We start from the raw sequence: 15,244 nt of genomic DNA, 5'->3' as shown, positions 1-15,244 counted from the left end.
TTGTATTGAAGTCAAAGAGTACTGTGTTCTGTTTGGTATGGAGAAATACAGGGAGAGGCCACAGTGAGAAATGCTAAGTGCAACCATTTGATCCCTTCTAGGGTCCATGAACTAATAAGTAATGACTCCTGATTTCCCCTTTGCCCTGAGACTTTGCAGTAACAGATAGCTGTTAGCAATGAGGTGTCCTGCAAACAACAAAGGGAACCCGGGCAATGGGGTGAGTGTGGATTGCTGTCACTGTAGCTTTTGGGAAGCATTTCAGCGCTGTCTGAATCCCATCTGAGTCTGGTGAAAGTCCTTTGGAGTTGTTACAGTGTTTACGTGTGGGCTTTTGAGTTGATTATGTATTTATTTGGTAGATCAGCACACCTTTATAGGCAATGGTAGAGTTACTTCAGGGATCAGTCGGCTTATAGTGGGTGCTAATCTTAATTCTCTTAGGGTTCCCCTAAGGTCTTGATTTATGCCATCTCAGCATCTTTGCTTGCACCTCACTTTGTAGTAAACAACTCCTTATTTATCAGGTTGGACTGCCTTAAGAGGCCATAGTTCAGGTGCTGTATGCAATGGTACTGACTTAGTAAGACCAGTCTCACTTTTCATATTGACTTAATGACTACCATTACTTGGAACCTGCAGATAAAGACATCCTCCTGCTTAACAGTTTATTGGATCTAGTCTATGCTAAGAATTAGGAGAGGAAAATGAGAGCTTAGAGGATTTGAGGCTCTAGATGAGGAGAAAAAAAATGAGGCAAGAAGGGAACACTTCTGTTGATACTTCTAACATTGTGATTTCCTCCTGTAGTTCCTCTGTGTAGCTGATTTGTATGTGAATGTTTTGGTGAGGCTAGGCAGGACCAGAGGGGATGGTGGAGGGGTGTTCTCTCACAATTTCCTCCATCAGTCGCTTCCTACCTTAAAATAAGAGTTCTGGTGTCTGTCTAATGTAGAGCTAGGTACGTGTGTAGATGAAGGTAACATCATCCAACTCTTAAAATGAAGCCATGTGGAGATTGGCAGCATCTAGCATTGAGAACACAGGATGCAGTCTGCCAAGCCTGTCTTATTTCTTGTAGCTTACAAAGAAGAGCATTTAAAGATTCACAGGTGAAAATACCATGCAAGTCAGTCTCTAAGCTCACTGAAAACAGTAATTAACCCAGTTCTAATCTCAACACTTGATAATTACATGTAGTCTTTCAGACACTTAGCTATGTAGAAGCAGTTAAGATAATAGCAACCCGTTTTAGGCTTTATAAATATTAAACCAAACTGAGACAAATCAAAAGTTTTTATTTAGTGTAAAGTCAGAAACACAACATCTTTAAAATGCTCATAAGTTAAATGAAGGCCGTAGTAATGGGATGAAAAGTGGTACATAGATTAAATGACTACTATATACAGACTGCTGATGGGTCCAATATCACTATCCAGTCTTACAATACACAACCATGATTTTGAGATTCCTTGATCTCACAACTGCTCAAGTCTAGTAAGTGCATGCTGTGTTACTACTTGGTGTTTGTGGATGTTGCCTGCAGTGCGGATGGAGACGTGTAGTGACATGGCCTGAAAGCTAGAATGGCTGTAATGAAGTGCAGTTTGTACAAGGTGAGGTGTGTGTCTTCAGTGCTCAAACCCTGGACAAGCCCTGTGATTTACTCCACCTGCTAGAAATTTCTGCACGTATTCAAAATTTCAGATAGACAGCAATGTGACAAAGCAATCCAGAGATGTTTAATAGTAACATCAGCTGCTTATAGGACCCTGTGACACAAACAGTATCAGCCACGTGTGCCTTTGTGGGTGAAACTTTTGGTCATCTCATTTCTTGACACAGACTTTGTAAACAACCTTCAAACCACAAAATATTAGTGCTTTGTTTTTAGTCATTTTAACTCTGCTGAGGTTCCAGTGAGAGCTTTGCAGTCATTTTAAATAGAGAGAAATGGGAGATCTCACGGTAACAGCTTACAGATGAGGAATAGCAGTGCTTAGCTGCCAAGAAGCTTGTGTTCTGAGATGGATTTATCCTGCCATGACATCCACTCATTCACTTCCTCCAGCTTTGCTTTACACAATCTATCACAGCAAAACGGAAAGAGAAGCTTATACTAATAGTTCCCTTTTGTTAGAAGGTAAAATAAAATGACTTCATTACTAAAGAGGCAGATCTCAGTTTTAGGTGACATCCGTAATAAGTCCATCCTGCTCTATGGCAAGATGAAACAGACTTAATGGTACCAAGCTAAAATTAACAGTGCTGTTTGTATTTCAACTTCTGCTCTTCTCTAACACCGATTATGCTAGATGTACCCTTTCTAGGGGAAGTGCTGGCACCCAGATTCTGGGCTGAGCTCCTAACAAAGCCAATGCAGTGAACTAAAACAGGACACCTTGACATCAGGCATTGCTCATTGCAGCCCAGATCTGACAGACGACAGCCTCTTCTGCCCTGGATGGTTTTGTGCTATGTCTCTAGAGGTACTTCACAAGCTCTGGCCCTGTGGCAGGTAAATAGCTGCTGTAAGGCCTGAAGCAAGGACGAGTTTGGCACTTCAGGAGGAAAGTAAAAAGGTGGCAAGGAAGGACTTGTTCTCAGCTTCTCGCTACTCCATCCTGTTCACAATGAGCAAGAGGAAGAACACTGCTGGCTTTCTGTTAGTCAAGCTTATTACTCAGGTTTTGGGTGAGTTTGGTTGAGTAGTATGTTACAACGCAGAACCTGACCTTTCTTTAAGGAAAGAAAGTTAAAATAGTTTGAAGTGTAGATCTTAGAAATGATACACGTTAATATTGCATCCATTTGATATTTCCCTGATGCAAGTTACTTATCCTTTTTTACTTTCACTTAACCCTTTCCCAAAAACGTTGTTTTCCTGCATGCAAACTGTACAAATTATGTCAGACTGTTACTGCTTTACAAAAATTCCTAACTGGTTTATAGGCTTCTGTTTAAAGCTGTTTTGCAGAGATGTGAATGGTACTACACGGTAATCTATCAACAGTTGAGGTGAAAAAGGTAATGCAATTAGCCTTTGAATATTTTTACCAAGTAAGTTTTCAACACCATTTTGTAACTATCATTTTCCTAGTCAAGAACACCAAGACCTCTAAGAGCCAACAAGACGTGTTTGTTTAAGTTGACAAACTGTATCCCATTCTTAACAAGATATGCTCATTTTTAATACAAATATGAAAGCCTAGTAAGTCTCTACACTGTAATTGCACATTGCTTAATCTTAATATACAAACTTGCATCTCCTGTTCATGATAATGTTCTTAATTCTGCTTATTACTGAAGTTTATAATCTTCAGGAATCCAGTGAAGCCACAAACTAAGATAACTTTAGCTTATGTAGCCTATGCCAATGAAAACAAAAAAGACAGCAGCAATACAATGACATCGCTTGTGAGCCAACCCCTACTTCCTTTTGCTTTTTGTATCAGTGGTTTGGAAAACACTAGATGCTGACATCAGATTTTCTATATACTGTCCAAGAACTTGGTTTTCTGATTTCAGTTTCAAGTTTTCTTCCTTAACAGCATCTACTCGTGCTGAGAGATCTGTGAAGGTGACATTGTAAGAGAAAAAAAAAAAAAGAGAAATTAAACACATGCATCCAATAATGAATATATTCTGTGTGCCTACATCAATCATGCGGGTTTTGCTTAATGTGGGAAATGCTGCTTTAAGGTATTGCTTTAGATGAAACCTGGGAGGGAGTTCCACAATAGGTGGTACAGAAAGTATTTCAAATCCATTTTGCCTGTTTATCTGTGTTCTTTCTGAATTGAGTGCAGCTAAACTATTTGGAAACCAAGATGTAGGTCAGCTGAGGATCCTGGGAAGTTAAATGTATCACCCTTCAGCCTGTTGTGAGCAAATTCTGCATTACAGAAGAGGGGAAGAAGAAGTTGACATCACTAATGTTTCTGAAGCCTTGTCTGTGTCCTTCCAGCTGCGTAAGCAATGTGCTTCTAACCAGCAGCACTGTCAGCCCAGGACAGCCCAGAACAGTAAGGTTCTCCTTTGAATTCACATAGTGCTTATGAAAAATCTGAGTGCTGAACTGCTAACCTTCAAGTGTGTGCTGCAGTTCCAAAACTTGATTAATAAGCCGTGTTTTCTCTTCTAATTCCACCTGATTCTCAGCCTCAACAGCTGCAATAAATCATAGGAGCTTTAATGTAATAGCTGGGAATTATACTAGGCAGAAAAGATAATAGTGAAGAAGAACATTAAGAACTTATACCGTCCATGTCAGCATTCATCATTGTAGAAGGGGCTCTTTCAGCTTTAGAACTCAGCCGGCCCGACCGACGGTCTGCTTAAGGTAAGAAGGGAACAGAAAATTGAGGCTGTGGCCGTACATTCCCCTCGGCTCCATCACCCAGCGCCGTGCAGCCGATCTTTCTGGAAGCGGCTCCCGCAGAGGCCGAGCGGCAGCAGCCGCCCGCTCTCACCGCCCATCCCGTTCCGTTTCACGACAACCGCGGTACGGCCGGACCCGGCTGCCTCGTTCCCCTCCGCCAGCCCTCGCCCCACCTCCGCGGCCCTACGGAGCATCCAGGACCTCGGGAGCGGCTGCCGCAGGCGCCGGGGCCCGGGTTGGCGGCGGCCCGACGCGAGGAGCGCACCGACCCACCCCCCGGGGAGCAGCCGGCCGCCTCTCCGCGCCGCCACCCGCACCGACCGTCCCGCCGCGTCCCCACCTGGCGCTCCCGCGGGCCGCGCAGCGCCGGCCCGGCCGCAGCCCCGCCGTTCGTTCCGCTCTTCCTTCCTTTCCTCCCGCCGCGCCTGCGCCAGCGCCGCGCCTGCGCCGGGCTCGGTCGGGCAGCGCGGGTGGGAGCTCGGAACGAGCCGTGCCGCCTTCCTAGCGCGGGCGCTGTGACACGGGGCTGAGCCCGGGATCCTGCGGGCAGCCGCTTTGTTCTTCTAAAAGCTGACCCGGCACGGAGCGGCCCGCATCTGCTTCCCTGCGCTTTCCCCTCTCTCTGAGAAGGGTGCGGTAAGTGCCAGCTACCCGCAGGTCCGTGCGGGTGCTCAGCCCTGCTGTGCGGCTGGTTTTGGGGTACTTAGCACGAGGCTGGCAGATTTGGTTTAACGTGTGTTCACAGAGCTTTTCTGTTTTGGTTCTGTTGTAGGTCAGCTTACAGCTTTCTACCTCAGAGAAAGTACGTCAAGTGAAATACTGTCAGCACATGATGCAAATCAGTCGGTTTTTGATATTCAGCAGTATTCCAACACACGTTCTGTGGTTTAAAGAAGGACTTAGAAGGTCCTCCTTGCTGGAACACCGGGGTGCTGCCCTTAGTGATCTTCTGCTGCTCAGTTTATTAAGCTGTTTTTACGCTTACACTCTCCATCCCTTTGCTTCAGGTGAGTGGATTTTCTGACTGAAGAGCTACAAAGAGAGCTTGTAATGCTGAGCAGCCTCAGAGCTTCCGAAGTCAGAAGTGACTGAAATGTAACCAAGAACCAGTGCTAATCCCTTTCTTTCTTACTAATTCATTCTGTGTCCTCTGAGGCAGTTTTTTTTCAAAGCCAGGGAGCGCTCCCAAGGCTGTCACCTGTGTTATATTCGATTTAGAATGGTGACAGTTACTTCACAGATGCAATCAGTTAGACTTAGCATATGTACTGCGTTCCAGTTAAGACTTACTAAAACTAACCAACATCACTAGAAAAATGAATATGTTCATTATTAGTTAATTGATTAATATTATTAATTTCACTGAAAGAGCTTTTTTTTTTTTTTTTTTTTTTTGTTTTGTTTTGTTTTGTTTTGTTTTGTTTTGTTTTGTTTAAAATAGCAACAATCTCCCTTAGGACATAAAATCATAGAATGGCCTGGGTTGAAAAGGACCGCTATGATTATCTAATTTCAACCCACCTGCCATGTGCAGGATCTCCAACCAGCAGACCAGGCTGCCCAGAGCCACCTCCAGCCTGGCCTTGAATGCCTCCAGGGATGGGGCATCCACAACCTCCTTGGGCAACCTGTTCCAGTGCGTCACCACCCTCTGTGTGAAAGACTTCGTCCTAATGTCTAGCCCAAACCTTCCCTGTCTCAGTTTAAGACTGTTCCCCCTTGTCCTATCAGTATCCACCTTCTTAAACAGCCATTTCCCCTCCTGTTTATATGCTCCTTTCAAGTACTGGAAGGCCACAGTAAGGTATCTCTGGAGCCTTCTCCAAGCTAAACAAGCCCAGTTCCCTCAATCTTTCTTCATAGGAGAGGTGCTCCAGCCCTCTGATGATCTTAGTTGCCCTCCTCTGGACCTGCTCCAAGAGCTACACATCCTTTATGTGCTGCGTCCCCAGGCCTGCACGCAGTACTGCTGATGGGGCCTCACAAGAGCTGAGCAGAGGGGGACAGTCACCTCCCTCTCCTGCTGGCTTCCCCTCTTTTATTGCAGCCAGAACACAGTTGGCCTTCTGGGCTGCATGTGCACACTGTTGGCTCATGTTCAGCTTCTTGTCCACCAGGACCCCCAGGTCCTTTTCCGCAGGGCTGCTCTCAGGGACATCTTCTCCCATAAGGCATAAGTTAACCGCTAACCTGAGTGCATAGGTCTGTGCTGTTACTAAATTGCAGGAGAGAATTCCATTGCCCTGAACTCAGGTTCGAACACTCACTGTTTTTTAGAAACTTCATTTCTGGATCAGTTGTGTATGTGCTGTTTTCCCATGGCACACAGCACACACCAACAAGCTTTCCTTTCTGGCAGCAGCATTACAGGCACCAACAGCGCCAGCGTGTAGTGGCTGATGACAGAGGCTTTGCTGTTGATCACAAGAATGGAAATGCATTCTCCTTTTTACCAGAAGCTGGTGTTGAACATATCTGTGAGACGTTTGCTATTTGAACTGTGCTACTTTTTCCCTTAGAAGAATAAAAAAGGAAGGCAGTTGTCACAAAATGTTGTAGATGGACTTTTTAGCAAGGTTCCATAAAGCTCCGCTGGTAATTTGGAGATGAAAACTGTATTTCTTTTGGCTAGGCAAAAAAAAAAAAAAACCCTAAGATAATACGTTGTTTTTTTTTTTTTTTTGCAATGAATAGAAGATTTTTTTTTGAGCAGAGAGAAATACAAAAACCTTTGCAGTTATTTGATGTCACCTCCCTGTTTTATTTTTGGTTTAATTTCCTCTTTATTTGTAACTCATTTATCTTTTTGAGCGAATTTTATCAAGTGCTGAGTTTCTAAATGGAAAGGTATTTCTTTCACTAGGGGTGAAACTATTTTCTACATTTAACAAGTGTTATTAATTAATGCTTTCCTTCATTTCAAATGCTCTTGCTATTGCTATTTAAAAATTGATTAAGAAGTTTCTGTCTCGCTACCATTTTGTATTCATCTTGATTTACGAGAGAATAATGTTTTTAATACCTGTCTAACTAATGAATAGAGAAATGCATCTGTTTTGGAAGAGCGTTAGGTATTTAATATTCATGGTTTGCAGTCAGTTAATTGCATTCAGTAACCCCTGTTGCTTTGCCACAGTGGCTTTTTTGGTGTGCTAAGAGAACTTTGATATGAAGGTTGTTTTCTTACACCTTGCACATACATAGCATGTTGTTCTGCTTGTCTTTAGTTTCTTTGCTCTCTGTACACTTTGAGAGGTGAGGGAAGACCTTATGCAATTGTAAACATACTGGAGTTCATTAAAATCAGAGGATCTGTATGATTTTACTTAAGATTTAATTACAGAATACTTCCTTCTAAAACGTCAGATCATCCTCAGGTGAAGTCTAGTAGTTGATAATTTGTATCAGTATCTACATATTGCTGGTCCATTTTCTTTTCTTAATTCCTTGCTTGAGCTTGCTGTTGGCCACCCTAAGGAATCTTTTTCTATCTTACTGTGTGAATTTATTATTATTATTTTTTTAATCTTCCCATTCTTGGGGAATCGATGCCCATCTCCAGCCTAAAGGCTGTGAGATCTGTTCTGGTTGTTAGCTTCAGTGCTCTGTGCTCACGATAATTAGTCTAAACTTGAGCTGGGAGAGCAAAGGAAAAGTGTTTGCTCTCAAACATGTAATAGTGCCTTCCTGTTGTAGGTTAGGAGTTTTCTGACACTTTGTTCCCCGGCCTCCAGGTGTTACTGTCTGGCAGAACTAATGGACTGGGCCTATTATATTCACCATGAAGCTTACTACGTATGTTCTTTCTATGTTGCCCTTGTGTAAAAAGCTTGCTTGAAAATGTCATTTACTCTCAGTTACTCTGAATTGCTTTTTCAGCTTATGAGTGACTCTCCCCAGCTCTTCACTTCGGTAGCAGGGGGGAAAGCTCTGGGATTGGCAGCAGATCCAGCATGATGAAGCATTGCTTGCTGTCCTCTTTGCATTAAAATGAGCTCCCTCTGAGTTTGGGTGCGTTCATGCTGTCAGGAGTCATGTAGATGTAAGTGCTGATGTACAGCTAAGTCTTACTGCACGGTTGCTCAGCAGCTACTTCAGTATTAGTAGCATCTGCAGAGTCACAGGATATACCTTTTCCTACTGTTCTCCTTCTTAAGGGGAAATGCCAGGCCTGTAGCAATGGAGAGTTCTCCTGACAGCACAGCTTGCACCAGGACCTACATATTTGTCTCATTATGAATAGTTAGCTTAGTGATGTTGTCGTAGGGCTGATTATGTTCTGCACCAACTAATTGCATTTAAATGTCCACCTCAGCTACACTGTCCTAACAAGAAACTGCTATAAAACTGCTCTAAAATAAGATCTGCTCAATTTTGTTTTTGTATCGGTGGTAAAGACAGCAGGTACAATAACTTTCTTTAAGCTAAAATTGAGACAAAGCAGTCCACTGTTGGGTGTTATTTTTTAAAATAAAATAAAAGGACTTGTAGCATTTGTTAGTCAGCAATTCAGTTGTGTAAGTCAGCACAGCTCTGTGACAGCCAACCTGAAGTTATCTGGTTGCTATTCTGGCCACACCTTTCTAAATAAATTATTATCAGTTCGTATTAACTCAGTTTTCCCAGTATGCAGAGGTAGCAGAACTATCCCTTACTGTCCTTACTTCCCATCCCAAATCATTTCTATTCTATAAACCAGAAGGCCAGAAGGAGGCTTGTTTGTGTAGTTTCCTTTAAAACAATTAGTAGTTGGGATTTACGTGGATCAGCTCATTTCAGTTACCAATTAATTTGCGTCCCTTCTTACGACTCTCTGTGTAGTAAGCCAGAGGTGATTGTTCCGGATTCCTACTGTCTGTATTTATTTTGTCTGAGTTAATATTTCTGCAGGTCTCTCCACAAGCAGTGCAAGGCTCTCTGTTCTCAGGGGGTGAATGTATGTTACCACATGCTGCTATGGCAGAACTGCAGTAGCCCCCTCACTGCCAGAATCTCTACTTTTTTTCACAAGACTTATTCAATACACAGCTAAAAAGTTCTACTTGGGGGTGTTTTCTTAAAAATACATCGTGGCTTATGATTAGCATCTACAGATTTGTGTTCTCACCCGATATTCAGCCCACTGCGTTTGTTTTGTCTTGATAGATAGTCACGGTTCCGTACCTGGATCGTCTGCCAAAGAAATGTTGGTGAAAGTGCCGTCCTCCTCATCTACGGGTAAATCCATTTTGTTTCCTTCTTTTGAAGTTGTCAGGGAAGCGCATTTAAGCGTGGCAGTTGTCAGCCATTTTCAGTGCACGCAGCTCCACTTGTTAAATCCTTAATGATTTGAGCACAGGTGTTACCTGATCCTGCGGGCAGCTACACGCCGCGCGCTGCCGTATCTCTTCTGGACCTTGAGCTGCTGTCCGGAAGTCGTTAAGCTGGAAGGTTCTACCAGCTTCATGGGATATGTGCTGAGCAAACACTGTAATTGCACCCCTTCTGGGAAAGAGCTGTGCATTCACCTGAGTCAGGGGAGTGGTGGTGGTGGTGCTTGTGGTTTTTCTCGAGGTGGTTTGCTCGTTTTGTTTTCTTCTTTTGGTAGAAGAGAAGTCTTCACATTGTGCGATCGTGAAATGTTACTTCAGGAACATTGAGAGGGGTTTTGTAGCAGCAAATTTAGCATATAATCTTTAAATACTCTGGGATTTTACTGACTTGAGCAGTCACACCAAAACCAACCGATCGACGTGCATGAGCGAAAGTAAGTGAGCGTTGAGTTTCTGTGAGAGGAGGCAGGAGGGAGAAGGTGAAAATAGATCAAAGGAAACCCAAGCTTTTGGGGCAGTTTGTTTTTGCATCTTAAAAAAAAAAAAAAGACCGTCATTTGAAACTATAAACTAGGAAGTCACCTCACACTTCTCACCTCTTAGAAATAGCTTTCTTTTGCATGCACTGAATAGCATCATGGCGATTAATTTAAAAGCATGCATAGCCCTGGTCTTATTGATATATATACTTGATTAAAGAGAGTATGATGAGCAGTGAAACTGCTCCCTGCTCAGGTTGCATGCCCAGTGTACCTGACTTGGATTTTTTTGATCCAAATTTGCATGCAGAAAAAGACCAGGTTTAGTCATTGTCAAATATTTTTTCTTAATTAGGAACCTTTCTGAAGTCTTGCTGAAAATGTAATTTAGTTCTGTGAAGTGTTGCCTAACTTAAAGAAATGATGGATGTAGCACTTTCTTCTGGTCCTTCAACTGCTTGGGTGTGTTTTTGCTTTTACTTAAACTTGTAAAATAGGGAAGGTGCTGACAACCACCTTTGGGGATTACTGAAAATCAAGGATGCCTTGCATACTCAGAATAGTGTTGAGTGTTATTGAAGCTTAGTTATGAACCATGCAGAGCACAACCTTCTGGCATCTCTCTAATATTTTATATTCGTTTATAACGTTTTATGTTCGTGAATTCTGAATGAAAAAGAAAAGTGGAAGGGGAGAGAGGAAAAAGTGAGCAGTGAATGGACTCTTGTGCAGGCAGCTGCTTTGTCATTGTCCAGTGGTGGTTCAGCTGTGACCTGCTCTTCTCTTGGCCATTGCCAGCAGTAGCTGCTTACAATCCCTATTTGCTGTCATGTTGGGATTTGATTGTCTTCCCTCAAGGAGAGGGAATTCTATATTCTTCTCTTTCCTTCCAGTTATGCAACAGCATGCTTCAGAATCATGTTGATACCACTTGTAAAGCTAGAAAACATTTTGATTTTTGTCTTTCTCCTTTTTGGTTCCCAGACATGTTACGTATGGTTGAAGCGTGTCACCAACTTGGTTTGGAAGGGCATATCCTAAAGACTCACACAATTATGTAATTATATATTATATACCTCTGCATTTTGTCAAGTTACGTGCCCACAGGACTAAGGGTAAGTGTAATTAACTTTCCTTGCCCGTGTCAGTTGGAGCCCCATACGGGCTTCCTCTGGTAGGAGCAGTTTCCGGGTAGATCATTAGCTAGTGTTAGACAAAAACTCGTGCAGCAGCATAGCGAATACAGGAGTTGTGCAGCTGTTATTCTGGGTGACAGCCATCAGTAAAAGCGATGCTGAGTTTCATAATAGTTGTATTTTGTAATAGTGGGTAAGAAGGACTCCTTGGGAGAAAGGAGTATGGGGCACATCGATCCCCGCAGGCTGCAGCCTTCAGGCCAGGCGTACTGCTTTGTGCACAACTATTAGCAGAGCTGCATGGCTTCCCAGAAGGCCTTTGCTCTTTGTGAGGACCTGGACTCGTGTTAAGTTTGTGGGAGGCCACACAGCTTGTCCGTGGGGAGTTCTTCTTTGTGGATTTCAATTTGTGTACCAGCAGAGAGGGATGGGCTTTAGCTGAGCGGGCTCCACAGGCACTCTTGTTTCCATCTTGCCCACGAGGCTTTTCATGTTTCAAACATACATCTGTGTTCTATAAATTAAAAGGCACTGCAGAATAATGTCTGTAGCTTGTTTTGTTATGGGAGTGCTGTGGTGAGGAACACTTCCTTCAGTGGGGGCCTGCTGCCTGTGAAATAAGGCCTTTGGGCAGGAGGAGCTGTGCACACGTGGAGTAGGAGTACCCCCTGCTTGCTGTCCTCATGTCTGCCTTGTGAGGGAGAGCAGAAAAGATTTTGTTTTGGAAACATTTCCCAGTGCTTCTGTCTTAAATACTTTTAGAGAGGCAAGAGGGGTCAGAGACAGGAGGTTAGTCAGCTGAGAGACCTCAGTGACCTCATGCTGCAAAGGTGTAATTGTAGAGAGGTGCCTGGTGTTCTAATGCTCTCAGTATCAGCAATAGAATTTTTTTTGTGAAGTGAAAACCACCAAAGCAATAGGTTTATGTTGGTTTCCGGGGGACAGAGAGTGCTCTGGGTCCTTGCTGTAGGTCCTGGCTGTAGCGCAGTGTGTGACTGATGTCCTGTCAGGCTGTGCTGCTCTGATCAGGAGTCCACTCTGAAGACAACATGTGCAAATGCAGATGTGTAAGGTGTAAGCTACAGAGTCTGTTACATACACTGACAGGGGATTCTGAAAGAGGATAACTGTGTTTTGAATCCTTCTGCTTGTGGTCAGAACCTTTGAAAACACTGCGTTTGTTTCCAGTGAGACAATGTCTAAATATAAAGAGGAGTAGAATCCACCTCTAACTGTGCAGTTCTGTAACACAGATAAATAAATTTGCCAGTACTTCGTGGCATACAACAAAATGCTTGAATTTATTTTTCTTACACTAAACATTCTAAAAAAGCATGCACTTCATCAGTTACGCACAGTGTATAAAACACAGCATCTTAAAAATATGGGCCTTGTTAGAAGTGACGGCTGCCAGCGTGTTTCTGTATTAATGAACTTAGAAGGGAACTGCTGCACGTGTTTAGTGCATGCTAATAAAGCAGTGATAGTGCTAGTACATTCACAGCGTGCTCAGAGCTGGCCTGACTGACACTGCATGACAGTAACCTACTTGCAGAACAACAGTTTGCTGAGGTGGTGACAGAAGTATATGAAATGTGTCATTGGCAGATTTAACCAGTACACTGAGGTGTATCAGTACTTGTCAGCAAGTCTCCTAGGTGTGTGTGCTCTTCCCTCCTGCCTCAACACTTCCCCAGTTTAAGATACTTACAAGCTCTGTTGTGGCAGTCTTGCAAATGTTGAGATGAGCTCTGAGGGCATGTTATGTAAATGAATGTCAGCATTTGTGAACGCTGCTTCTGAAGCTGCACTGACAATTGGCCACCTGGAAACCATCCATGACAACTGCCCACTTGCTCTCATGCCCACTCCCTTGCTACGTTTAATTTTGATAAATGTGTACATACTGTTTTCTGCCTCCATAATTATTTTTAAGTGGGATCTGAACCTCTGCTGTCTGAAAATGAGTGACTTGTTCATAACATCGGGTATGTATGTCTTGAAATAGACCCACTTTCTTTCACACTTGTCCATTTCACTCTCAGATTGCCTGCCGTACATCTGTCTGGACATGGAGAACATTTGTCCGCTAAATTAAAAGCAGAACAAAAAATGTACTGCTTCAGAGTACTTCACATGCTCCTTGAAGTTTAATTCTATTGTGATTCCTATAAAACTGGGCAGGGACTGGGCAGACTACCTGTATTTTACTAGCATGTGAATTGTAGCAGTGTGCTCCATTTCCCACTCCTTTCATTTGATGTGTCTTTTCTTAATTCTCACCTAGGTGACTTGGTGTAAGTAACGTGAGGCAGAGCAGCTTTTTTCATTGGACACTGGAAGTGACTAAGAATCCTCAGTCTGCCCTTCTCTTCGAATGCAAACTTGCTCTCCTTCACTCCATTCAGTTGTAATTCTGGAGGTGGTACTAATTCAGCAACAGAGTTGGCTCAGGTAATTTCTACATGTCAAGATTTTTTGCTTTGTTCATTAAAGTTACTAGGAAATTACTGGTAAACTTGCTGGAGTATACCAGTTTAGGAACTGACAAGCGTTGTTTCTTTATCGCTTGGGCCATAGTGAATGCTTCTTCTAATAACACTGCTCCAGAATGTCAGTTCCTTATGCTTTTACTGGTGTTCTCTGATGTGGCTGGCCATTACCGTCCTTCTAAACTGAACGTGGCCACTCAGATTATAAGAACTTTTCCCTCTTCTTGGTCCTTCGGGGAGCCCTTCAGGTATGTAACCAGCTAGCCCATGTTCTTCTTCCCTTTCACAGTGCAATTAAATGGAAAATACTTCAGATTTTAAATATTTAGTCATTAACACAGGATTCACTGGGGAAGAATTCATCAGTTTATGAATTCGATTGTTGGTTAATCAACAATGTAATAATTGATTTTACTTTGCAAACAAATTCCAAAAATGCGTGGATCTTGATACAGAAATTTCCCTTTGTGATTATTCAGGTGCTGAGGTTGCTACTTTGAGCACTTAGGCAGTCTAGCTCTAGCAACACATTTGAGTGCTGGCTTCAGAACACTGCTAGCTTCAGGAACACAATAAGCTGGCTTTCACTGCACCATGTGCTGCTGCAGCAAGACAGATACTGGTACACTGTCCAATAGTGAGTCTGCCAACAGGCTCTTCACTATCTTTTCTCTCTCTTCCCTATTATGGCACTTGGAGGGAAAAGATAAGGGACTTGAAAGTATTTTGCCATTTCAATCTAATTGTGGTCTCTTTTTTGCCTGAATTCTGTCTGCCTTGGGCTTGATCAGCCTTACTGCAAGTACCCTGAGTGGGACGCCTGCTGTTCCACATGGCCCTTCTTTAAAAGCCTGCAATAACATCTTAACATCGGGCTTGCTGACTTTGTGCACCAAGGGAGTTTTGGCATTTGTCAGTTTTTCTGCTGCTGTCTGCCTCCTGGTCTATCACATCCCTGAAGCCCTTGCCAAGGCCAGTAAACAGGCTGCCACACTTTGCCTACTGAGCTGCCAGTGAGCTGCAGAGTAGGATGTCAGTCATTCAGCAGTCAGATGCTAGAAGTGAGAATGAGAAGGACAAATTCTTTCATGTGTAAATAAACATTTTTTCCAAGGCCCGTTCTTTTGCTGATGTTATTGATGTTCTCATAGTGATGCCTCATTTGAAGGTCTCACATTTCCTGTTGTTGCGTATCTCGTCTTTAAAACTGTGAGATGATTTAATGCTCTTTGCAGAAATCCCCTTGGAATACAATCATGTGACGTGGTTGCTGGGCCATTTTTGTCTTGCTGGCTTTTGAATGCTGTCTGTTTACGCTGCAGCTATGCTGGATTTTCTTTATACAAGTATTTTGGAAGGTTACTGCTGATGGTATCTGTGGCTGAAGCTAGTCTGGATAGATTAATTATTTAACGTGACTAATGCTTTTAATGGTCTTGATGAT

The 15,244-nt window shown here is 43.1% G+C and overlaps 1 protein-coding gene across 3 annotated transcripts; it reads right to left on the bottom strand.

Annotated features, from left to right (window-relative positions):
* Nucleotides 1–3,429: 3,429 nt before the first annotated feature.
* Nucleotides 3,430–9,608, bottom strand: SCOC (short coiled-coil protein; the record flags this gene model as incomplete). Of its 3 annotated transcripts, none has more annotated exons than XM_079534523.1 (4): nt 3,430–3,572; nt 4,087–4,170; nt 4,262–4,336; nt 9,545–9,608. In XM_079534523.1, 4 exons carry the CDS (start codon nt 9,606–9,608, stop codon nt 3,430–3,432), a joined length of 366 nt encoding a protein of 121 aa, XP_079390649.1. The 3 variants fall into 3 exon arrangements, with proteins under 3 accessions (XP_079390649.1, XP_079390650.1, XP_079390651.1); XM_079534524.1 differs by having other exon boundaries at nt 4,262–4,333; XM_079534525.1 differs by lacking the exons at nt 4,087–4,170; nt 9,545–9,608 and having other exon boundaries at nt 4,262–4,283.
* Nucleotides 9,609–15,244: the final 5,636 nt, after the last annotated feature.

This window comes from Tetrao urogallus (assembly GCF_951394365.1).
Source record: "Tetrao urogallus genome assembly, chromosome: 4".
Taxonomy (NCBI): Eukaryota; Metazoa; Chordata; class Aves; order Galliformes; family Phasianidae; genus Tetrao; species Tetrao urogallus.
Note: the sequence above shows the minus strand (reverse complement) of the source record. Positions and strands in the feature narration are given on the sequence as shown.